This window comes from Scyliorhinus canicula, chromosome 11 (genome assembly GCF_902713615.1).
Source record: "Scyliorhinus canicula chromosome 11, sScyCan1.1, whole genome shotgun sequence".
In the NCBI taxonomy this organism is placed as follows: domain Eukaryota; kingdom Metazoa; phylum Chordata; class Chondrichthyes; order Carcharhiniformes; family Scyliorhinidae; genus Scyliorhinus; species Scyliorhinus canicula.
The window spans coordinates 142,072,293-142,098,210 of record NC_052156.1 but is presented as its reverse complement, the minus strand read 5'-3'; the positions used below and the strand labels follow the sequence as shown (position 1 = coordinate 142,098,210).

General features: G+C 41.8%; 1 protein-coding gene across 2 annotated transcripts; it reads right to left on the bottom strand.

The window, feature by feature from the left end:
• Nucleotides 1-579: 579 nt before the first annotated feature.
• On the bottom strand, nucleotides 580-24,789 carry psmc2 (proteasome 26S subunit, ATPase 2). 2 transcript variants are annotated; one of them, XM_038811568.1, is made up of 12 exons: nucleotides 24,578-24,789; nucleotides 17,587-17,624; nucleotides 14,965-15,046; nucleotides 12,385-12,484; nucleotides 10,753-10,884; nucleotides 10,486-10,558; nucleotides 8,280-8,375; nucleotides 7,605-7,769; nucleotides 6,582-6,669; nucleotides 2,260-2,462; nucleotides 1,768-1,864; nucleotides 580-875 (listed from the first exon to the last, which is right to left on the bottom strand). In XM_038811568.1, the coding sequence occupies exons 1-12, from the start codon at nucleotides 24,648-24,650 to the stop codon at nucleotides 718-720; spliced, it is 1,305 nt and encodes a 434-aa protein (XP_038667496.1). In that variant the 5' UTR covers nucleotides 24,651-24,789; the 3' UTR covers nucleotides 580-717. The 2 variants fall into 2 exon arrangements, with proteins under 2 accessions (XP_038667496.1, XP_038667497.1); XM_038811569.1 differs by lacking the exons at nucleotides 580-875; nucleotides 1,768-1,864 and having other exon boundaries at nucleotides 2,286-2,462; nucleotides 6,582-6,668.
• Between the last annotated feature and the right edge of the window lie 1,129 nt (nucleotides 24,790-25,918).

Genomic DNA, 25,918 nt, shown 5'->3' with positions numbered 1-25,918 from the left:
CACCTGCAGGAAACCCACGCAGTCACAGACATTTTATATTTTCTTTCCTTTCAATCTAGCTTCTGCCCTTTTCATAGCACTGAAATGGCCCCAACAAAAGTAATGAGCAAGATCCTGACTATGATGCTTTGATCTCCAGACATCATTAAGCAGTAATAGCCATGCCTTCCTTTTTTCTTTTCGAGTCATTAGCCTCATCTGGGCGAAGGTAATGGGGACAGTATGCCGTTGGGGGTTGCCTTGGTTTGGCTCAGGGGACCCACAAGATTCTGTAACCACCTTTTCCCCACACCCAACTTACAGCAGACTGCGCTGCTAAAGCTACTGAACTTCCCACATAGTATAGGCCTCCCCTCCGTCACCCTTAATAGACTCGAGAGTCAAGGGTGGGCAACCATCCAATGCTTTCCCCACCCCCTGTAAAATTTCAGGCATGTTGGGGACAGGCAGGTAGGTCAATCATTGGATAATGCAAGCCCCCTTTCAAATCTACTGGCAGGGGAGCATAAACTCCAGCCATGTGTAAAATCCTGTGTCATTGACAATCAAACTGTGTGTAGCAGTTACCATACTGGTGCATTACATTCCAAGTTATTTATTTGTACCGGAATTGAGCAACAAATTTGCGAAAATAATAAAATTTGTTACAGGTGGTCAAAAGCACAACATGGTTACAGATTGTAAATACTACAGTCACGCACAGAGACTATGGCTGAATTAATTATAGGTCATGTATCTTGGAGTAGCGCTGAACTTGGCGTATGACTTGATAACTTTATTCACAGCTTCCAAGAAATCTTTCTCGGTGGCAATTTTTCGGCGTGCTCGGATAGCAAACATTCCAGCTTCGGTGCAAACACTGCGGATCTCAGCTCCTACAAAGAAGTGGAGAACACCTTGAAGCTTGATAAAATCACTTTATAGTATGTTACTCATTCACTATCAATTGATTTGTTCTGAAAATTCATCTGCTAGGGTTGGCCAAAATAATTTTATGCTGGACCTGTACAGCCAACAGATAAGGATATTTTCACCACATCCAAAATCCCAGCATCATTCTGTGCCAGAAGTTAACACCCTGTTTTTGAATAAAAGCAATTAAAAAAAAAATATATAAATTTAAAGTACCCAATTCAGGGGCAATCTAGTGTGGCCAATCCACCTAGCCTGCACATCTTTGGGTTGTGGGGGCGAAACCTACGCAAACAAGGGGAGAATGTGCAAACTCCACACGGACAGTGACCCAGAGCCGGGATCGAACCAAAGACCTCAGCGCCATGAGGCATCAAGGCTAACCCACTGCGCCACCGTGCTGCCCGAATAAAAGCAAATTACTGCGGATGTTGGAATCTGAAACGAAATTGAAATGCGGGACAATCTCAGCAACTCTGGCAGCATCGGTAGGGAGACAAAAGAGTGAACGTTGCGAGTACAGATGACCCATTGTCAAAGCATTGACAAAGGGTCATCTGGACTTGAAAGGCAAGCTCTTTTCTCTCCCTACAGATGGTACCAGACCTGCTGAGATTTTCCAGCATTTTCCCTATTGGACCCTGCTTTTGAATCAGGGTTTCTGGATCCCAGAGGTAAAAGAGTGCATCATCCAAGCAAGCTCAAGACATGTTGGAACCAATGGGCATTTAAAATGTCCATAATAGCATCCAAGATCAGATTCCATAATCTAATACCACTTGTAACAGCTTGGCAACAAAATAATGTTGATAATGCGTTTATAAATTGATTTTAAAAATATTTTGCTTGACTCACCTGTACTATTAGGACACAGACGAGCAAGCAATTCAAATCTTATGTCCCTCTCCACACTCATAGAACGTGCATGGATTTTGAAAATGTGAGTTCGTCCCTGAAATGAGAATCAAACACAACTTATTACAAAATTGTGGTTTATATGCCAGCGTTTCCCAAACTGGAGATTACAAGCTCTGTCGCAGTAATCAGGTGCATATCTCCAAATGAATAGCAAATCTTTAACATTTAATGGTTTTAATTATGACAGAAACATTTAATGGGTAAAACTGGTGGGAAGTGGCATGGAAGTGTAATAATATTATACTTTGTAAAATATGTTTTCACTAATTTATAACCCATATAAAACAACAGAGCTTTTTTGTACAAGGACTATAGACATTTAATGAACAAGCCAAGTTGTAAACCAGAATAAATGCAATTCTTGATAAAAATTAATGAATCTGAAAAAATACTTAATTTCCCAATGTATTTGGCACAGTATTTCCATACCTCAAGATCTGGTAAACTGAATTCAATTTTGCGGTCTAAACGCCCAGGTCTCATCAGAGCTGGATCCAAGGTATCAGGCCTGTTTGTGGCCATTAGTACTTTAATATTGCCCCTCGGATCAAAACCATCAAGTTGGTTGATGAGCTCCAGCATTGTTCGTTGAACTTCATTGTCACCACCAGCACCGTCATCAAAACGAGCGCCTTGGAGAAAAGAGAATAAATGATTAATTGCTATTAGACATGCGGCAGTAAGGGTTTGAAATACAAAAAATAGGGCTATTTAGCCTGTTCTTTTAATGTTGGCTTGTCACTTGATAATTGCGGTGGTGGTGCTATACATCTTAAATGAAAAAAAGTGTCCAACTAGAAGACACTTTTAGGTCCAGATATTAATGGGCGAATTAGAAACCCTGTAATTTGGGTTTTCTTGTATTGAGGGTATGTTTTTTTTCTTTCTTTTTAAAAAATAAATTTAGAATACCCAATTATTTTTTTTCCAATTAAGAGGTAATTTAGCGTGGCCAATCCACTTAATCTGCACATCTTTGGGTTGCAGGGGTGAAACCCACAGACACGGGGAGAATGTGCAAACTCCACACAGACAGTGACCCCGGGGCCAGGATCGAATCCAGGTCCTCAGCGCCATAGGCGGCAGTGCTAACCACTGAGCCACCGTGCCGCCCTGCTTTTTTCTTTCACGTTAAACTAGATTACCCCCAGGAAGTCAGTCTGATTGAAAGGCTTTCAAGCAAGAAACACTCTGGAAGATTTCACTGGAGCAGGTAGGGAGTCTGCAGTTGCTAGTGGCGTTCGATGGCAGGGAAGCAGGTCATTTGGTGGGCTGGTAGAAAGCACTCCTGCACCATCTGACCCACATTCAATGTTGAAAGTAACATAGGAATTAGGAGCAGAAGGAGACAATTCAGCCCTTCGAGCCTGCTCTGCCATTCAATCAGATCATGGCTGATCTCTTCCTGGTCTCAAATCCACCTCCCTGGCTGTTCCCCATAACGCTTTAACCCACTTTAAAAAAAAAACAGAAATATGAAATGAAATGAAAATCGCTTATTGTCACAAGTAGGCTTCAAATGAAGTTACTGTGAAAAGCCCCTAGTCGCCACATTCCGGCGCCTGTTCGGGGAGGCTGGTACGGGAATTGAACCCCGTGCTGCTGGCCTGCCTCGGTCTGCTTTCAAAACCAGCGATTTAGCCCTGTGCTAAACCAGCCCCAGAAATGTATCTATTTCCTTCATGAAACCATTTAATGATTCAGACTCCGCCGCAGCCTCTGCAAGAAATAGTTCCTTCTCATTTCAGTTTTAAATCTACCATTTAAATCTAAAGGACACATACCCTTTCTCTGTTCTTGCCTCCCTTGAGCCGCCAGGTTTCCCGTGATCTGACAAACTTGGCTGGCCATGGTTAAGCCTATTAGGTAGTTTGTAATTGCACAACTACCACATTTTGAGAGCCAGATGGCTTCCCACCTTCAAACTCAATCCGGGTTAGATGAAGACAGGCTGGGGTCAGGTCTGAAGTGTTTTAAATGTTTACATCTCACACGACTAACCCACCTATTGTTGGGGTTAAAATGACCCTTTCATTCAGTATATTAGTTAAGCTTTTTTAACCTTATCCCCTCAAACAAAAATGTGCAATTTAAAATTAGGTACACTATTCTTGTAAAAACATTCTGAGCACAGAAATTATGAAATAAAAAATTTCAATGAAAAATTATTGAAAACCACTCAAAATTAGATCATTCTATAAAACTGAATTACTGATCTTAAACTTAATTTACAGAATATTCAACACCTGTTCTATCAAATTACAATAGTAAATTAGCAATTGAAAAGACTAATTAATATGCTATAAGTGAGTGCTTCCATTTGAGAAGTTGACCAGTAAGGATACGCATAAATTACAATTGTGTTAATGTTTCCAAAGTTTGCTGAGGTAAATAAAGAGTTTCCAGATTACTGTTACCCTAATGACACAATGCAACCATTTAGAAACATAGAAAATAGAAGCAGGAGGCCGCCATTTGGCCCTTCGGGCATGCTCCGCCATTCATTATGATTATGCTTGATCATCAAGTTCAATACCCTGATCCCCCCCACCCCCCAATATCTCTTGATCTCTTTAGCCCCAAGAACTATATCTAATTCCTTCCTGAAATTACACAACATTTTGACCTCAACTATATTTTGTGTGAGTGAATTCCACAGATTCATTGCTCTCTGGGTGAAGAAATTTCTCCTCACCTCAGTCCTAAAAGATTTACCCCTTATCCTCGAACTATGACCCCCTAGTTATGGACTCCCCCACCATCGAGAACATTATTTCTGAATATACCCTGTATTAATCCTGTTAGAATTTTATAAATTTCTATGAGATTCCCTCTCACTCTTCTAAACTTCAATGAATATAATCCTAACCGACTTAGTCCCGCCATCCCAAGAATCAGCCTGGTAAACCTTCGCTCCACTCCAATCACAGCAAGAATATCCTTCCTCAGATAAGGACACCATAACTCCACACAATACTTCAGGTGTGGCCTCACCAATGCCCTATACAATTGCAGGAAAACATTTCTATTCCTATATTCAAATTCTCTTGCTATGAAGGCCAACATACCATTTGCATTCTTTACTGCCTGTTGTACCTGTGTGCTTAGTATCAGTGACTGATGCACGAGGACACTAAGGTCTCGCTGAGTATCCACCTCTCCCAATTTACACCCATTCAAATAATAATCTGCGTTCCTATTTTTGATACTGAAGCGATTAACCTCACATTTATCCACATTATACTGCATCTGCCATGCATATGGCCACTCACTCAGCCTGTCCAAATACCACGGAAGCATCTCTGCATCTTCATCACAGCTCACCCTCCCACCCAACTTTGTATCATCTGCAAATTTGGAGATACTACATTTAGTGCCCTCGTCCAGATCATTAATATATAGTGTGAACAGTTGGAGTCCTAGCATAGATCCCTGCAGTACCCCAATAGTCACTGCCTGCCAATCAGAAAAAGACCCATTTATTCCAACTTTGTGCTTCCTGTCTGCTAACCAGCTTTCTTTTTAAAAGAAAATGTTTTCTTCTCCTCAGTTTTCACATTTTCATCCAAATTTACACTCACCAACAAACAATCCATGGTAACAAATAAAATGCCAATCCCCTGGCCAACAATCCCTTCCTCCCACCAACCCCCAAACAACTCTCAACATTTTAAATACAAACATCAAAGAAAAGGAATCCATCATCACCCCATAGTCACCAACAACATACACAGTTCAAACCCCCCCCCCCCCCCCCGTGTTCGATGTCATCCAACTCCTGAAAGCGTGTAACAAACAAAGCCCATGGATTGTAGAACCCTTCCATCCTTCCCCTCAATTCAAACTTCGCCTTCTAGAGTGTTAAAAACTCCAACAGATCCCCCCTGACCTGCCAGGGCACAGGGTGGAGAAGCTGACCTCCACCTCAACAGGACCCGCCTTCGGACGATCAACGAGGCGAACGCTAAAACATCTGCCTCCACACCCTTTTCCAACCCCGGCTGATCCGGTAGCCCGAATATAGCTTCCGTGTACCACTTTTGAAATCACCCTGAAGACCTCCCTCCAACTTTGGACAGGATCAAAACATATGAACGTGGTTTTGGGGCCCCCACCACAACGTTCACAAAAACCCTCTACCCCCTCAAAGAATTGGCTCATCCATGCCTTTGTGAGGTGCGCCCTACACCACCTTCAGCTGTATCAGCCCCAACCTCGCAAATGAAGTTGAACCATTCACCCTCCGGAGCACCTTACACCACAACCCCTCCTCCATGCCCTCTCCCAACTCTTCCTCCCACTTTGTCTTAATCCCCTCCAGTGGTGTCTTCTCTTCTCCCAGAATCGTCCCATAAATCGCTGACACCACTCCCTTCTCCATTCCCTCTGTCGTCAGCACCTCCTCCACTAACCAGCTTTCTATCCATCTCAGGACACTACCCGCAATCCCATGCGCTTTAACTTTACACATTAATCCTCCATGCCGAAAACCTTCTGAAATTCTAAATAAACCACATCCGCCGGTTGTCCCTGGTCAACTCTACTAGTTACATCTTCAAAGAATTCTAGTAGATTTGTCAAGCATGATTTTTCTTTTGTAAATCCATGCTGACTTTGTCTGATTACATCACTGCTTTCCAAATTTGTTCAGTCTATTTCTTGATCAGACCTCCTTACACATATTCATATATTTTCAAATTGTCATTAAGCCTTGAAACAACTCTTTCTCTAAAGAAAAGATGTACAAGTACCTCCAATTGCATCAATCTCATCAAAGAATATTAAACAAGCTTTCTTTGTTCTTGCCATCTCAAAAAGTTCACGAACCATTCGAGCCCCCTAAATGCAATAAAAATGATTGTTAAGTATATCTAGAACAATTCTAGTTCCGTAATAATGCGGTAGAGGTTACATTCAAGTAGATTTTTTTTAACTTGTATGAAATTACAAGAGAGGTTCGGCAAATTATTAACTAGAACCTTCCACTTGGAATCTGGGCTTCCACCATTTCAGGAATTAGTAATGAAGAGGTTGAATTCCGAACGGACTACAGAAGATACAAAATGGATGCTGCCTGATATAAAATGGACTCTGTCAATGTTCTTGACCCTATGGTATTATCAGTGTCTGCTGCTGAAGTAGTAAAGCTTAGCTTTGTGCAAAACAAGTGATCCACAACCAGATGCACCCGGAGAGACAATGAGCTGTTGGCAACCTTTGTCCAATGTCTGTATTCTTAGCTACCTGTAACTGACAAAGGGGCTTCAAATTAAGGAACTGCAAGGAATGAGGAAGGACATGTTGAACGTGGCTGGACTATTGACCCCATGACTTTATGTAATCGTTATCTATGTAATGAATTTATTGGGCAAGGCAAACTGCCAATTAGAGGCTATAGGAGCTAACTTGTAGCCATTTATGGCATTGAAGATGCATGTTATGAATTGTGATGCAAACAGAATTGATTGGGTATATGTAAATGCGAATGCAAACGAATTCCGCTTTCCTTCTGTATATTAACCCAATGCGACCTCAGCTCAGGCAAAAAACGGTGCTGCACAGATCGTGGGGGTCAAAGGCCTTTTCTCCCACAGCTCTGAAAATTAATAAATTGCTTCTTTACTCACTCAAAAGTCTATTCGTGAATATTTTCACCTACAGTAATTAAAACTGTCACAGAATAATTGTTAGAATTGAGCTGAAATGAGTGATCAAAATGAAAGATTTGCTTTAATGTCTGGAAAAGAAGTGCAATAAAAGTTATCAGTCTTTACCTCTCCAACGTACTTCTGCACCAGTTCAGATCCAATTACTCTTATGAAGCAGGCATCCGTCCTGTTTGCGACAGCTCGTGCACAGAGGGTTTTGCCTGTTCCTGGTGGCCCAAATAACAGCACTCCCTTCGGTGGTTCAATACCAAGGTTCACAAAACGTTCTGGCTGAAAGTCAAACAGACAGCTGACTTATTATAATTCTTAGAGTACCCAATTCATTTTCTCCAATTGAGGGGCAATTTAATGTGGCCAATTCACCTACCCTGCTCATCTTTGGGTTGTGGGGGCAAATCCCACGCAGACATGGGGAGAATGTGAAAACTCCACACAGACAGTGACCCAGAGCCGGGATCGAACCTGGGACCTCAGCGCTGTGAGGCAGCAGTGCTAACCACTGCACCACCGTGCTGCCTCTGGTGTAACTTTTTTGATTTAGCAGAATTGCCAAAGCTGTAACACCTATGGTGTTAGAATAGAAAAAACAATCACATTTACCCAGTTAATTGGTTGTTTACATTCTCATTTACCCGGAGTTCGGTCCCCCCCCCCACCACAACTCTGTTGTTTCCAACAGACAATAGTACTGACATTACTGCACAAATCAAACTGGATCTTAAAAACCAGTATACATTGCTTAGGATTTACTATGTTGTTTCCCACCAGATGTATACTTACATGCAGCAAAGGAGTTTCCACAACCTCCCTTAATTTCTCTATCTGCTCTTTGCAGCCACCAACATCACTGTAGGTTACATCTGGCTTTTCTTCCACCTGAAAATGTATTGAAGAATTAATTACTTAAACTTGATTCAAATTTAACCAGCAAATACAATTGTTTATGTCAATAGTATTGTGGGGAGGAGTAAAGAACAGCCAAATTATTACAGTCTTGCAAGTTTAAATACTTGGTTAATTAAGGACCTTGAAAAAGAACATTAACTAGTGAACAATAAAAACTCCAGGAATAGTAAAGGCTAGTTTATAAAATTAAGGTAATCATTCTTCCCAGACACAGTTCTACTTTGTTTAAAGGAACCAGCAAACTGAAACAAGATGCTTGTCTGGCACTAATAATATAAAACAGCCTTCTAGCCATAAAAACTGTTTGAAACATTTGAAGTTTGATCCCAAATACAATGACAAACTTCAAGATCGAATGGACTGTAGATTTGAAGGGATTAATAACTCACAATATTGAGCTGGAAAGATTACAGAGGCCACTAGTAAATGTAATCTATTTATTTGAAAGCTCCATTTCTGAATTATTTATACTTGTAAACAAACAGTGATCCTGACGATAATATTTTGTTATGTGTTTTGAATCCAACAATATCTAGTTAATATTCTCACACAAAGTTTTATTAGAGGGTCGTGCAATATTATAAACTTATCCAAGGCAACTATTAAAACTACACTGGAATGTAACAAAGTTATCTGGTTGCCTCGCCTCAGGTACTGTCCTGAATGAGCGGAAATTCCCACCAATTAAACCCCAAAAAGATTGCAGCTATTGCCTTTGGCCCAACAACGAGCTCTGCTCAGTAGCCACAGATTCTATCCCCCTTCCAGGCCAGGGCAATCTGCAACCCTGTCATCCTACTTGACAGATTTGAGCTTCCAAATCCATAACCTCGCCATCATCAAGACTGCCTAAGTTCCACATTCATAATATTGCTAGTCTCTGCCCCTGTCCTGCTTGAACATTTTTTCAAGCTTTTGATACTATCAGACTCGCCTATTTCAGCATTCTCCTCCCTGGCCTCTCATTTTCCACCCTCCATAAATTCGAGCTCATTCCACTTTTAAAAAAAATTAATGTATGCGGCAAGGGCACACTGGCAGTGCCAGCATACATTGCCCATCCCCAAGGTGATGATGAGCCACCTTCTTGATCCACTGCAGTCCAGGTGATGTATGTGCAACCACTGTGCTTTTAGGTTGGCAATTTCAAGATTTTGACCCAACAATGGATGAAAGAATGGTGATACATTTCCAAGTCATGATGGTGTGGCCTTCCCATGCATCTGCTGCACTTATTCGTCTGGGGGTTCGGAAGGTGCTGACTTGCACCAAGTCCTGTTCACTTATCAGCCCTGTGTTTACTGACCTATGTTGCCCCTATCACACGTGCTTACTGACCTACATTGTTTTGTTGGCCCATACACCTTTGAAAATTTTCATCCTAGTGTTAAAATGCCTAATTCCCCATGGCATTACCCCTTCTTAATCTCTTCCAGCCCCACACTGCAGTGAACTCTGTTTACCATAATCTCCGGCCTCTGATTCCCTCATTTTCTTCACCATACCAATGACAACATTGTCTTCATTTGTTCTAGATCCAAGCTCTAGAATTAGCTTCCTAACCTAAGGGCTAAGGGCAGCACGGTAGCATTGTGGATAGCACGATTGCTTCACAGCTCCAGGGTCCCAGGTTCGATTCCGGCTTGGGTCACTGTCTGTGCAGAGTCTGCATAACCTCCACGTGTGTGCGTGGGTTTTCTCCGGGTGCTTCGGTTTCCTCCCACAGTCCAAAGATGTGCAGGTTAGGTGGATTGGCCATGCTAAATTGCCCTTAATGTCCAAAATTGCCCTTAGTGTTGGGTGGGGTTACTGGGTTATGGGGATAGGGTGGAGGTGTGGACCTTGGGTGGGGTGCTCTTTCCAAGAGCCGGTGCAGACTCGATGGGCCGAATGGCCTCCTTCTGCACTGTAAAATTCTATGTCTAATCCAGTGCACCCTTGTCCTTAAAGACTACCTCACCCGTTTTACTTTGATTCAGTGTGAATTACACCGAATTATGATTACACTCCTGCAATATGTCTTGGAACATTTTATCATGCGAAAGGCACCAGCTAATTTAGCTGTTGCTGTTGGACTTACCTGCATCATGGTAACTGTGGGATCAATCTTTGGAGGCAGTGGAATATGAATTTGGTATTTGTTTCGGTCAACACTAAAATTTAAAAAAAGGATATTAAAATGTGTCACAGTTTGAAATAAAATAGCTTTATATTGATTATTATAAATATAAAATGAACATCAATGCAATCATGAGTCTGAAACTATCTTACATTTGATAAACTAAAATGTAATACAAGAAATGCATATCAGCTGAAACATAAGAACAATAAAAGATTTTGGTCATACCCAACTCTCATTCCTTCCTCAATGTCAGTGGGAGCTACCTGGTCACTCAAATCAACCACAAATTTTGCAAACTGTTTCACGTTAATGATGTACTTGGGATCTTCTGAATCTGCATTAATGATTTTTGTACATCTATGAAAGAAAAAGAAATGCATTCTGATTCATCTTTTCATTAAGCTTCAGCAAGTGACAATATATAATCGTAGGCTTGGATGTATATTTGTAACAATGCTTAAACAGCCTCAGACACATCTTCCAAAGCATGGAAGTCAAAACAAGTGACAGCTTTTCCATTAATTCTGCTTGGAAGTCAGGATCACCTAAAATTAACTACACCAAAATAGGTCAATATCCAAAGGTTGGATTGGGTTGGTACACGGTCAAAATAAGCAAAATATAATGCATTTTATTGAATTTCTTCAAGTTCATACATACATTCGTCATTTGAGTGACTGATCAGTCAATTGATGCAGCTTATGATGTGACAAATTCATGACATTAAAGAACTGCTGATCTGTAGGTTTAAATGAAGACAGGACAGAAACTCATGTTGATGATTCACTCAGTGGTATTTTCTGAACTTGTTCAAATACTGAGATTTTAGTTTTCTATGAACCAATTAGAGTCTGGAGGGATAGCCTGAAGGCTGGTGGTAGGGAGACTGCCCATTTCAGGGACAGTAAAAATGTGAGTTATCATGGGAAAAAACAATTCTCATCCACATTATTCCTTTTGGAGTATTTCATCAAAGGCATTCAAGAAGAAATCAATTTTATTATCTTCAAGTTCAAGAAGAGGTTGTAAAATTGAGAATTAATTCCTCATGTACATTTTCTCAAGATTCAAATGGTTTATATTATCAGAATGGAGTCATTATTATGTGAACAATATCACATCAAACACAGACTTGTTCAAATACTGAGATTTTAGTTTTTCAACAATTTAGATTTTAGAGAGTAACTGTAGCTTCACAGTGCCAGAGTCCCAGGTTTGATTCCCCGCTGGGTCACTGTCTGTGCGGAGTCTGCACATTCTCCCCGTATGTGTTTCCTCCGGGTGCTCCGGTTTCCTCCCACAGTCCAAAGACGTGCAGGTTAGGTGGATTAGCCATGATAAATTGCTCTTAGTGACCAAAAAGGTTAGGAGGGGTTATTGGGTTACGGGGATAGGGTGGAAGTGAGGGTTTAAGTGGGTCGGTGCAGACTCGATGGGCCAAATGGCCTCCTTCTGCACTGTACGTTCAATGTTCTGTTAAGACATTTACACAAAGTTGAGTTCTGTTATGACATGGACGATGAGGAAAATGGAAGGATGTCGGTCTCTAAACATTCATGTGCATTAGCGTCAGTTTAGCGAGGTCAAAAATTACTATTCCCTGCACACGTCTATAATACAACATTATGATGTGTTTTCTGTCAATACCCTGCAGATTAGGTTCGGATGCAAGGAGATACTTTGGGAACAAATTAGTTCAAAAATATTGTACATCTATTCACAAGGAATGAAAAACAATTGAATTAAGGCTATACATAGGTTAGAGTCTATATGGCAAGAAAGAAAAAGTCTCAACAATATTTGGGAAATTCAGAACTTTCTTCTTCAGTTTGAGGTAGAATATTTAAAAATTCATACCTTGCAACCTGCAAAGGTTGCTCACTTTGCAGAGTCTGTTTGTCTGCTGCCAGATCCCATAGCGCTGGAGGAGCCAGACCAGTGTCAGACTCTTTGATACCTACACAGAAGAGTTGAGTCTTTAAAAATGTATTACTTTGAACAAAATAAATTGGAATAAATAAATTCCACATGTAAAGAAAAACCACTCTTCCTCAGATTGTGATTTTTTAAAAATCTAGTAAATTTGGTTATTTTGGATTAAGTTACCACACTAGGGATGGTTTGTTAAACAACTAAGAGAAGGGTCCTCAAACATCCCCATCCTCAATTAACGCAGGGACCAGTCGAATACAAAAGTGTTTACAACCATCTTCAGACAGAAGTGTAGAGGGGTGATGAATCAGTTTCCTCCTGAAAGTGCCTACCATCACTGATGCAATACTTTAGTCCATTTGATTCACTCAACATGATATCACACTGGATGTAGCAAAGATGCCCAGTTTGTGTTCTGCCAGGCACTTGACAAGATTTTCTAGCTGCACAGTAAGGCAGACGGACATCATCGCCCGCAGACACTGCAAATTAACTGTTCTGCTGACCTTAGATCACTAGTGGGAACACAAGAGCATGATTTAAAGGCGACTATGCCCCATGGCCTAACATTTTCAACTATAGTAACCCTGATCAACACCATAATTCTAAGTTATTGTTGTGATCTGCATAGATCCTATTTGGTAGGGACAATTGGTTACCCCATGCATCTTGGGGAATGTGAGCTCCCTATATAATCGTAGGCTTGGATTTACATTTTCTGTTGTATAAATAGAGCCAGCCAGTTAGGTAGCGGCTAGAGAGAGACCAGTAGTGAAGTACTGGTGTGTAAATTTAGTGTAAATAAAGTTACATTTCATTTGACTCAAGAATTCATGTTGGACTCTTTGTGGCCCTCACAAAAGTTATACAAAAGCATGCTGTGCAGTAGGAATTTAGCAAGGAAATTCTTTATACATGACTTCCATTTGTGATCGAGTCAAACAAACTGGATGTTAAAATGTAGAAATTAATTATAGCACGTTTGAAATTAAGTAAATGAAAAATAGTTCACTGCTCTGGTGAGAAGGAAGAGAAAGCAGACCGATGAAAATGTATTTTGGCAGTGTGATTAAGAGCAATGTATGCCATCACTTCAGACACAGAGCCTTGCAGACTATAATATTATACCATTAGTTTGTACACACCATCTGATCCACATAGAACATAGTGCAGAAGGAGGCCATTTGGCTCATCAAGTATGCACCGACCCACTTAAGCACTCACTTCCACCGTATCCCCGTAACCCAATAGCCCTTGTTAACCTTTTTTGGACACTAAGGGCAATTTAGCATGGCCAATCCACCTAACCTGCCTATCTTTGGACTGTGGGAGGAAACCTACACAGACAAAGGGAAAACATGCAGACTCCTCACAGACAGTGACCCAGCGGGGAATCAAACCTGGGACCCTGGCACTGTGCAACCAGAGTGCTAACCACTGTGCTACCACGCTGCCCCTAAAGTTCCAAGTTGGAATTACTTTAACAAATGGCTCATTGAGATTCTACGGAAATGTTGTCATTTGTATGTCAGATCAGTCCAAATCCATACACTTGAAGACAAATGCAATTCTGCACTTCTGAAGATAAATATGGATCAAATACAATATACATTGACCATATTAATTAAAATACCACCAGTAGCAAACTTTATGTTGAACACATTTTCTCTTCATCTGAATATTTGAATCCAATGGTGAACACAAGCATATCATCAGCTATTTACAGAATCGTTACAGCACCGGAGGCATTCAGTCCACCATGACTGCACCAGCACCCTGAACGAACAATTCTCTTCGTGCCATTCTACTGCCTTCTCCCCCTAAATCTGTAAATTCTTCCTTTTCAGATAACAGCCCAAGTCCCTTTTGAATGTTTTTATTGAACCTTTCTCCACCACATTCTCAGGCAGTGCATTCCAAGCCTTTTCTAAAAATAAATTTAGAGTACCCAATTCCTTTTTTCCAATTAAAGGGCAATTTAGTGTGACCAATCCACCTACCCTGCACATCTTTTTGGGTTGTGGGGGTGAGACCCATGCAGACACAGTGAGAATGTACAAACTCCACATGGACAGTGACCCAGGTCCGGGATCGAACCCGGGTCCTCGGTGCCGTGAGGCAGGCATCATAGACCTTAATCACTTGCTGCGTGAAAAAAGATTTATCTCAGAATTGTTTGTGCCAATTACTTTAAGTCTGTGCCCTCTTCCTCCATTCTTTCACAAGTGGGAACAGTTTCTCCCTATTTAATCTATCCAGACCCCGAATTTTGAGTACCTCCATCAAGTCTCCTTTCAGCCTCTCTTCTCCAAGGAACAGTCCTAACTTCTCCAATCTATCTCCATAACTGAAGTTCTTAATTCCAGGAACCATTCTTGTGAATCTTCTCTGTACTCTCTGCAATGCCTTCATATCCTTACTAAACTATAGCGCCCAGAACTGGGTGCAATACTCCCCAGACCAAATAATGCAAGATGCCTTTAGAAGTTTCATTTACAAACGTACCTGTCAGCTCATTAATTTTCTTGAGAAGCTGCTGGATGTCATCCTCCACTTGTTTGATTTGTCTGGAATAGGTACTCTGACCCTACAAAACATGAAAAGTGTTTGCAAGATGGTCATTGCTCTGCAACAAAATCAGGCACTGAACTAACATTAACCAGGATATTAATAACACGACTCATTTTGGTCAATTAAATCAGATGCCTGCAACACTTTACAGTCTATTAGAAACTCAACAAATTAACATTTCTTGTGATTTTAGGAGCCTATATTATGAAAAAAAGACAAATCATCCTCAGTAAAATGACTATACAAATGTCTCTTATGTTTAGTAAGTTTTTCTCTGTTCAATCATTATCATTATTAATCAATTTCTCCAATGGTACTGTGTAACTTGGCTTCTCAAAAATAGCTATGCTATATGCACATTGAGTATGTGCTACTATTGAGAATATGCAGCCATGCTGGAATATAAATTACACGCCTGTAGAAACTGTCAAGATCACAAATCTGTTAAATGTTTTATTAAGTCAAAAAACAATTCAGGTCATCTCGTTTACCTCACTTATTCTGTACAATCTTAATGGAAACAGTTCTAAGAAATCAGAGACACTAAGCCCAGCTGTTTTTCTTTTTTATTTACATGACTGAGGAAGCAGTTGCAGTTTGATGGTGAGTTTGAATGGCTTCAGCCGACTCGGTATGAATGTTTGTGATGCCACCAGGAATAGATCTCTCCAGGCAGAAGTTCAGTATATGGGGAACAGTCTGACCTGGATGGGCACAGTCACAATTTGAGCTGTTCCTTATGTTCTACTTGTGGAGCGTGGCTATGTCCTCCCTGACCTGTTTCCAAGTGGTTTGAGGATTCTCCAGATTTTCCATGGAAGGTTGAAACCTGGTATTTCACCCAGGTTGTGCTGGTGATGTTTGCAGTCAACCAGGAGGTGGCATCGAGGTAGAGCAGTTGCAAGTCTGTAAAGCATGGAGGCTTGTTCAAGTAGACTCTCCAGTACTTTAGACAGTGTTTTTTAAAATTCTTGTGACAATGGGTCTGCTTAGTTGCTGTCATCTGATGGTGTATGCTTTCCATGCAGACATCAAGGGAGCACAGACTTCATTGAGCTGTGTTGGTCTCAATGTCCCAGAAATAGTCATCATGACACCCTGGAGGTGGACATCTACCACACTTGAACTGGCCAGGTTGAGCAATAGTAATTAGAAGCAAAGTCGCCATAGCCCATAGGCTGCTTTCTCCTGTGAGGGGGAGAGCTGACTGGTGGTGATTTAACAGGAGGAGCACCACACCTCAGGCGAGGGGCAAGGTTGAGAAGGCGAGGCCTTCATGAATAACCTCAGCCGGTACGGGAATTGAACCTCGCTCTGCATCACAATCAGCTGGCCAGCCAACTGAACTAAACCTGTTCCAGTGGTACTCTGATGTTGGACGGACCAAGGCAAATGAAGCAGTGCAAAGTGCTTTAGCGCTGCTACCCCAGGTGTTATGTGCCAGTTTCTGTAGAAGGTTCACTGTCGCCTTGACTCCAGTGTTCTGGAAGTCCTGATAGTAGGTCACTGCAGGTAAACAGACAGCAAGCTTCACTTGACCCACCTGTTAAAGTATGTTTTCCAACCTGAAAACCAGCTGTCAGAAAGGCGACTGCACTTGGTCACAAAGCTACTGGCTCAAGCAGGTAAAAACCCATCCTAGTTGGTGAGCCCATTTTTCATACTGGTGATGGTTTTCCAAGGGAGGAGTAGAAAAACAGGATTCCAAAGGAGGGGGAAAGAAAAAAAAAAAACGTGCCCACTGCAACCACTTCACTCCACCTTGGCGTGCCTTTTTGTTTGTGAGTTTACTCCTAAACCCATTCCTCCAAAGTCATTCACTCCTCGGCATGTCCCAGTTCCAAATCCAACCTAACCTGCCAGAACATCACCCAAATTGCGTTGTGAGGTTTCAGTGCACATAGACAAGCTATTCAACTTTGTAGTACGACAGTCAAACCAAATCATATCCCCATTCAACATTCACATCTATCGAGTACCTGAAGGGGCTTTTGGATAGTATTCACAAAGGGGAGATCCTGTTTTTTAAATCCATCCCCTGCTTAACTTGGACTAGTGGACAGAATGCGAGACTTGGTCATTTAATATTACGGTTAACCTGCTCAGTGTATGGTTCACCTGCTCAGTCCACAAATTCGCTGATTCATCAGAAAAGTTGGCAGCAAGCAGGACTCATTTCAATCAAAGAAGGAACTGAATTATAAACATTATGCATACAGCAACAAACCACATATGCACATCATGATTATAAAAGAGGTCAGCACGGTGGCGCAGTGGGGTAGCACTGCAGCCTCACCGCGCCGAGGTCCCAGGTTCGATCCCAGCTCTGGGTCACTGTCCGTGTGGAGTTTGCACATTCTCCTCGTGTTTGCATGGGTTCCGCCCCCACAACCCAAAAAGTGCAAGCTGTGCAAGCTAGGTGGATTGGCCACGCTAAATTGCCTCTTAATTGGAAAAAATGAATTGGGTACTCTAAATTTAAAAAAAGAAAAAAAAATTATAAAAGAAAATTTACAATAATGTATAAACGGAAATTGAACAGATTAGGAAACTTACGTAGGTCTTCAGGAGGGCAATATCCCCTTCATCTAATGCTGCAATCAATGAAAAGAAAAGCATAATCAGAAATAATTGCAACTAAAAATCACTAGGATAATTACTTAGCTAAAAAGTAATGATGTCTTCGATGATTGCACTGAAACCTATATTTAGAAATACAACTCCAGGAAAAATAAGTAATCAGTTTAAAATAAAAAGGTTATATATTTGTGAAATTATTACCCAAGCTCAGTGAAGACTATGGGAGAGTCAGAAATATGCATTTAGTCCGAGGCCGGGGTAGCATGGGGGAGGGAAGATTTAGCTCGATGGGCAAAGAAAACAGAGAAGCAGCAGCAGCTGAATGGATGATCTCAACTTTAACGACAAATGACATGTCTACTTCTGTTCTTATACAAGTCAAAAGGAAAGTAGTCATATCCCACAAGGAACCTTAAGCACATCCCGTCAGAGAGTCAACTGGTTACAAATCTTGATGGCATCATTGTGCATCAAGCGTGAGAAAGGCAATGCAGCAGGCTATCATAGGCCCTGCAACCTTCATTTCAATTCCTAATACTGTAGTCGAGTCAGTCAACAGTTTCTGGAATTCAGATAATGGATGCATTCTTTGTCAAATATGGTGATGAGATGAGTCATGTGATGTGGGCCTCTGGCTTATGTAACAAGTAACATTGCCTTGCTGAATTGAAAAGCTCAGTCTGAAGTTTAACATCTGACTAGCCGGTCACATTAAAGAAGCCCTAGCCAAGGTTGGGCACTTAGTCCCATCTGCCCTGCTTCTACAGCAAGTTCTGTACCATCACCTATAAGACTGATTCATCTTGGTGTGCCTATTTAATCGTGAGAAGTCCACAACACTGGAAAAGTGAATTCTATAACATCGGAGATCCCCTGTGTGTGATTTTTCTCTGCGGTCTCTGTACTGGAACAGTTTATTTTCTCTAGCCCTCTCGTTATTGTCTGAGTGTGTAGGGAATGTTGCGACACTCCTTTCAGGTTTTGAGCGTGTGCAAGTAAACTAACCTTTTGAGTTCATCCTATCTGGAGTTTGTTGTGGGGTCAATAGAAAATTGGATTACATAAAAAATGAGGGGTTGGGAAATATGCCACAGCTTGTAAAGAGGAAAACAAATCAAAATTCCTCTCTGTTTATGGACAGGTTGAGAGAGGAGAATTAGTCCCGTTTAAATTTAGCCCCCCACCTATCCATTACACCACCAAGATAGGAATAAAAAACAGCAATGCTGATCACAACTGTAAAAGTGATGGTTATGAGGCAAGAATAGAAACAAAAAAACACTTGCATTTATGACTCAGAAGTGGCCTAAAGGCTGTTGAAGTAGTTTGCACATGTTTTTGCTTCATGAATTGTGCAGGTTTTGTTGTATGAAAGAAGGGTATGATAACTGGTCTTTGTTCCCAATTCCCTGTCAATGTACGAGGTAAACATGGAGATCTGGCCCATGCCTTCTACAGCTGAAGAGTTACCACGTAGGCAACAGTGGATGTAGGTGTCACTGAAGTTAGTACATATTTTCTCCAAAGTACAATGGACTTTGAATACTTCAACAGCTTGCTCAGCTGCTTCCACGCATCCAACATGGACTTTAATGGCGGGAGGATGTCACCACTAAAGATGGCCACTTTCTTTGCTATGCTTTTTTACATTAAGACTTTCATGGATTCATTCCCAGATAAAATAATAATTCTCCCGACTATTACACTGAAAGGAATGCCAGAAAATACCTGCTCTGATGGCAACCCATTTAAAACTGTGCCAAATTGGGGGGGGGGGGGGGTCCTTGTTATTCATTTTCTATCTCAGACATTCCACAGAACTGGCAGGAACTAGGAATAGAAGTTTAAAATATTTGAAAGATAATCAAAGAAAAATCAAAATGCACATTGCAAAATATTAATGGGCAATAATCATAAAAATATTCATAAACCCTCCCCCTAACAGACATAAAAATCAGTTTAATCAGCACTGCTGTCTCTCCTGGTTCTGGCAAGGAGATTATCCCTCCCATTATTGCCTGCCACCCCACACTCCTCTACCTACCCACCCATCCTGCCCCCACCATGTCACCAATTCATCTCTTAACTTACTGGCTTCCTCTTCAACCCCCCAATATTTAAGTTTTAATTTTTAGCAGCTCTACATACATATGCATGTTCAAACATAGACAAAAGCTATGAATCTATTCACAGATCTCAAATACAGCAGAGTTTACAAATTTTCTCCCAAGCTTCCTTACATTAGCTACATTTATTTTAAAAAAAAATTTAGAGTACCCAATTCATTTTTTTAAAATTAAGGGACAATTTTAGCGTGGCCAATCCACCTGCCGTGCACATTTATGGGTTGTGGGGGTGAGACCCATGCGGATGACACGGGCGAATGTGCAAACTTTACATGGACAATGACCAGAGGCCGGGATCAAACCTGGGACCTCGGTGCTGTGAGGCAGCAGTGCTAACCACTGCGCTGCCCATTAGCTACATTTATTTATACTTGTTTATTATTAATACTTGTTTATTAGAGGGTCACAGAGGAACAAAATATACTACATTTCCCCAATTGGTAGGCAATAGATCAGAGGAGCGAGTGGCCGCAAGTGTTCTGCTAATTCTGTTATTACATCACTTCAAACAGTGGAGGCTGAATGGCAATTATGGCTGATGTCCTTTTGCAGTTTGACTGGGGATCAAACCTGATCTTTTCTGATCTGCGTAAGGTGAGCAGTTATCCAATAAACTAATACACCTTTGTTGTGCTCTAACTTAGTCAAGGCAAATTAATTTTTTAAAGTTTTATTGTATTCAAAATCCAAAAACATTTTAAACAATTTACTGAGAGAATCCACAAGTCTAAAGAACAAATGTGTTCAGAACTCAAATCTATTCATTACAACTACATAACTGCACACACAACAGTGTTTCAATTAAGAAGTTTAAAGATCACTATATATTGGGACCATACCTTTAAGTTTGGGGTAAATGAAGAGGGTCATGTAGCCTGCTCTGCAGCCTGGGTAAGGTCATAAGACCATAAGACATAGGAGCAGAATTAGGCCACTCGGCCCATCGAGTCTGCTCCTGCCATTCAATCATGGCTGATATTTTCTCATCCCCATTCTCCTGCCTTCTTCCCATAACCCCGTATACTGTTATTAATCAAGAACCTATCTATCTGTCTTAAAGACACTCAGGTGATTTGGCCTCCACAGCCTTCTGCAGCAAGGAGTTCCACAGATTCACCACCCTCTGGCTGAAGAAATTCCTCCTCATCTCTGTTCCAAAGGATCATCCCCTCAGTCTGAGATAGTGTTCTCTGGTTCTAGTTTTTCCTACAAGTGGAAACATCCTCTCCACATCCATTCTGTCCAGCCTCGCAGTATCCTGTAAGTTTCAATAAGATCCCCCCCCCCCACTCATCCTTCTAGACTCCAACGAGTCCCAGAGTCCTCAACCGTTCCTCATACAAGTTCTTCATTCCAGGGATCATTCTTGTGAACCTCCTCTGGACCCTTTCCAAGGCCAGCACATCCTTCCTTAGATATGGGGCCCAAAACTGCTCACAATACTCCAACTGGAGTCTGACAGAGTTTTATACAGCCTTAGAAGTACATCCCTGGTCTTGTATTCTAGCCTTCTTGACATGAATGCTAACATTGCATTTGCCTTCTTAACGCCGACTGAACCTGCATGTTATCCTGAAGAGAATCATGTACAAGGACTCCCAAGTCCCCTTGTGCTTCTGAATTTCTAAGCATTTCCCCATTTGATTGTTGAAATCATTGGAAGACTTGTTTTTTTTTATTGTGAAGAAAGTGCAAGGTAGAATTGGAGAGAACGGTATCAGTCCTTTAGTTTACAATGAGTAGGCGGAGTCTTCCAAAGTCTCAGAAAGATGCTGTAAACAGGTGTGCTGTAAAATGTCCATTTAGTTCTAAGCTGAAAGGAATTTGGGATCCAAGATAGTTACTTAGCATTTCTACCAAGATGCAAGGTTAATATGTTTCACATTGCCATGGTAAAGAAGGTAGAAGAAGCCATTTTTTGAGGTCAGTTTATAGGCTTACCTACAAATCAATAACTATCACAGAGGGTAGAAGTTTTCTGTGAGGTTAGCTGAGGGAAAAGGTTGCTTGACTTTCCAAGTTATCACTGCTGGATGCAGGATGAAGACGGCCTCTAGTCAAACAAACACATTTTGCGGCTTTCTATGGATTCAAGGACATTCATTCTGGCATGCCCATGGGGAAGAAATGTCATCAAACAGGCTTTACAACTGCTGGTAGATTTAAGGAACTCGGAAAACCAAACAGAACACCCAGAGATGGTCATTCAAAGTTACTACTCAGCTTAAAGTGGAGCCGAATAACAAAAAGGGGAAGGAGAGCAAGGGCCAATGAAAGAGAAACGTGTAAATTGTACATAATAACCACCTCACTCACCTGCTAAATAGTGTACAAATATAAAATTCAATAAAAATATATTTTTGAAAAAGTTACTACTCAGCAGAGCAGGGATACAGAAACTCACAGCAGTTGGGAATAACTTTTTTTGCTGTAATTTTGTGAAACGCGATAAGTGTAAAATGGGAGTGCTCTTCTGTGTGGTCTAAAATGTAAGTTGCCTGCAAAAAAATGTGCTTCATCAATAGTGCTTTAGGTATTTGTTACTGTAAAAGATTTAAAACATTAAATCTTGACATGTCAGTCTTTTAGCTGTTAACGGGGTGTTCATGCTTATTTTCAAAAGTCACTGGTCCTTCTGGAGATGTTAACAAGGCAAGGGCTTTTCATAATTTTCCCAGCTGGGCCACTGTCTGTGTGGAGTCTGCACATCCTCCCCGTGTGAGCGTGGGTTTCCTCCGGGTGCTCCGGTTTCCTCCCACAGTCCAAAGATGTGCGGGTTAGGTGGATTGGCCATGCTAAATTGCCCGTGGTGTCCTAAAAAGTAAGGTTAAGGGGTGGGGGGTTGTTGGGTTACGGGTATAGGGTGGATGCGTGGGTTTGAGTGGGGTGATCATGGCTCGGCACAACATTGAGGGCCGAAGGGCCTGTTCTGTGCTGTACTGTTCTATAATAACTTCACTGCAGTGTTAATGTAAACATATTTGGAATTTACAGTGCAGGAGGCGGCCATCTGGCACATCGATACTGCACCGGTCCTCAGGAAAGAGTTCCCCACGTAGGATATTGCAGAAAATACGGAGGCATGGGATTCAGGGTGATTTAGCTATTTGGATCAGAAATTGGCTAGCTGGAAGAAGACAAAGGGTGGTGGTTGATGGGAAATGTTCAGCCTGGAATCCAGTTACTAGTGGTGTATCACAAGGATCTGTTTTGGGGCCACTGCTGTTTATCATTTTTATAAATGACATAGAAGGATGGGTGAGTAAATCTGCAGATGACACTAAAGTCGGTGGAGTTGTGGACAGTGCGGAAGGATGTTACAAGTTACAGAGGGACACAGATAAGCTGCAGAGCTGGGCTGAGAGGTGGCAAATGGAGTTTAATGCAGAAAAGTGTGAGGTGATTCATTTTGGAATGAATAACAGGAAGACAGGGTACTGGGCTAAGATTCTTGGTAGTGTGGATGAGCAGAGAGATCTTGGTGTCTATGTACATAGATCCCTGAAAGTTGCCACCCAGGTTGAGAGGGTTGTTAAGAAGGTGTAAGGTGTGTTAGTTTTTATTGGTAGAGGGATTGCGTTTCGGAGCCATGAGGTCATGTTGCAACTGTACAAAACTCTGGGGCAGCCACATTTAGAGTATTGCATGCAATTCTGGTCGCCACATTATAGGAAGGATGTGGAAGCATTGGAAAAGGTGCAGAGGAGATTTACCAGGATGTTGCCTGGTATGGAGGGAAGATCTTATGAGGGAAGGCTGAGGGACTTGAGGCTGTTTTTGTTAGAGAGAAGGTTAAGAGGTGATTTAATTGAGGCATACAAGATGATCAGAGGATTAGATAGGGTGGACAGCAAGAGCCTTTTTCCTCGGATGGTGATGTCTAGCACGAGGGGACATAGCTTTTAATTGAGGGGAGATAGATATAGGACAGATGTCAGAGGCAGGTTCTTTACTCAGAGAGTAGTAAGGGCGTGGAATGCCCTGCCTGCAACAGTAGTAGACTCACCAACATTAAGGGCATTTAAATGGTCATTGGATAAACAGATGGATGTTAAGGGAATAGCATAGATGGGCTTTATAGTGGTTTCAGAGGTCGGCGCAACATCAAGGGCCGAAGAGCCTGGACTGCGCTGTAATGTTCCATGTTCACCCCATTTAATCCCACACCTCCACTCTATCCCCATAACTCAGCACGAAGGGCAATTTATCATGGCCAATTCACCTAATCTGCACATTTTTGAACTGTGGGAGGAAACCGGAGCACCCAGAGGAAACCCACACAGACATGGCGAGAACGTGCAGACTCTGTACAGTCAGTGATCTAAGCCGGGAATTGAACCTGGGACCCTGGAGTGTGAAGCAACTGTGCTTGCTAGCATGCTACTTGTGACAATAAAGATTATTATTATGTGCGACCATTAGTGCATTTTACATGATGTATGAAAAGCAGTGAGGTTGTCACTTAAACAATAGGGAATAATGAATCATTTGAATTTATGTACCACGTTTCACCGTCTCAAGAGGCAACAAGAATATTTCAGCAAACTGGAATGATTTTGGATTGCAGTCACTGCTGTCAGATGGGAAAACGCGGCAGCCAATTTGAACATAGCAAAATCCCACACATAGAAAATTGGTTTAAAATATCAAATAGGTTTTGGTTGAGGGAGCAAATGATAATCATGACCCCCGTAGAGATATCCCCTGCTCGGAAACTGCACATCTTTAGAAGTAAATCAGCCAAATTAGACACTAACAGGGCCTCTGCTGCCCAGTCTTCTCCCCAACTCCATCCTAGGGCCTCGGGTGGGAGAGAATCACCGATTCAAATCATCACTCACCGCGGATCGGTTTATCTTCTTCCTTAGTTTCTTCCTTAGCTTTACGCTGATCGGTTCCTAAGTAATCCGGCATGACGACGATAATCGCTGGCTACTCAAACCCTCAGCGTTACGCAGCACTTTACAAGGCCCAACCCCCCAAAATGCACCGCACCGGAATCTACGTGACAATTTCCGCTCTGTGACAATTTGGTGCTGGCGTCGCCATCTTTCTGACGGGCAAAACAGATACAGGAACATAAAGGACAGACACCGGCTACATAGTGATGATCAAAAGTATTTCACTGCATTGTAGCAGAACATATAATAATTTTATAAAAATAAGTTTTTGTTCCTTCTAAATGGATAATCAATTTGCATTATATGAATAAGGGTCTTACCCATTCAATCTTATTCATATGGTTTCTGGTCACTCTTATTATCTGCACACACTCACAAATCTATCCTTGTTCCCTCTCCTCCACCTGCATGCTACCCCATCGTGTCACCATCTAAACATAGCAGTTTCTGCATCATGTAGCTCATCCAACTGAACCTCTCTCGACAACTCCACCGCCTCTGCATTTGTCTAGCCTGTTTTGTCCAAGTCGATCCTGTTTTGGATGAGCCGCAAATTCTTCCAGTTAAACACTGGGAACACCAAAGCTATCTTCTTTGATCACGCCACAATTGCCTGATCCTTGCCACCAATTCTGTTCTACTGCCCGGCCAGTGTCTCAGGATGAAGTCGACTGTTTGTAACTATGGCATCCTGTGGCCACTGATGTGCTTTTGACCCCATATCCTCCGACAAAGACCGCCTACTTTGATGCCGATCAGCCCATCTGCCGCGGAAGCCCGCATCCAATGTCCTTTAGTTGTTACCTGATCCGGACTCGATTATTCCAACAATCTCATGGCCGGCCTCCCATCTTCAGTTCATCCAAAATTGCTGCCCGTATTGTATAATAATAATAATCATACCCCGCTCTATCTCTCAGGTATCTGTTTCTTCTAATATGAACAAAAGAATGTTGAGGAGAAAAGGCAGCAGGTGTCGGCAGCATCAGCGTCGAGATAGAGGCCGAGTTAACGTTTCAGGTCTGTTGACCTGGGCATCACCCGCTGCCTTTGCCCCGCACCTGCCGAGCCTGATTTTAACCATCAACAACTCTGTAATTCCCTCCAACCCTCTCTTCCTTTGGCCATTCAGTTATTTTATTCCATGTTAAAGACGATACATATCTGCAAGTTATTGTCATGGCTCCGTTTGTCAGAGCGATCGCAATTATGTCATCCCCAGCAGCAGAGATGAGTCGGATTGCTCTCCGGAACGTTTGGTTGAAATCCTCCGCAGTTGGC

What these genes read in the sequence shown, in the direction of transcription:
- psmc2 (XM_038811568.1), bottom strand. Translation starts at nt 24,650, where the DNA reads ATGCCGGATTACTTAGGAACCGATCAGCGTAAAGCTAAGGAAGAAACT. An exon ending in TGCAGAAGTACGTTGGAGAG is followed by an intron (nt 6,670 to 7,604) that starts GTAAAGACTGAT and finishes TATTGCATTTAG; the next exon opens with GGGGCTCGAATGGTTCGTGA. An exon ending in TGAGATTGATGCAATTGGAG is followed by an intron (nt 2,463 to 6,581) that starts GTACTTGTACAT and finishes CTTTTCTCCAAG; the next exon opens with GCGCTCGTTTTGATGACGGT.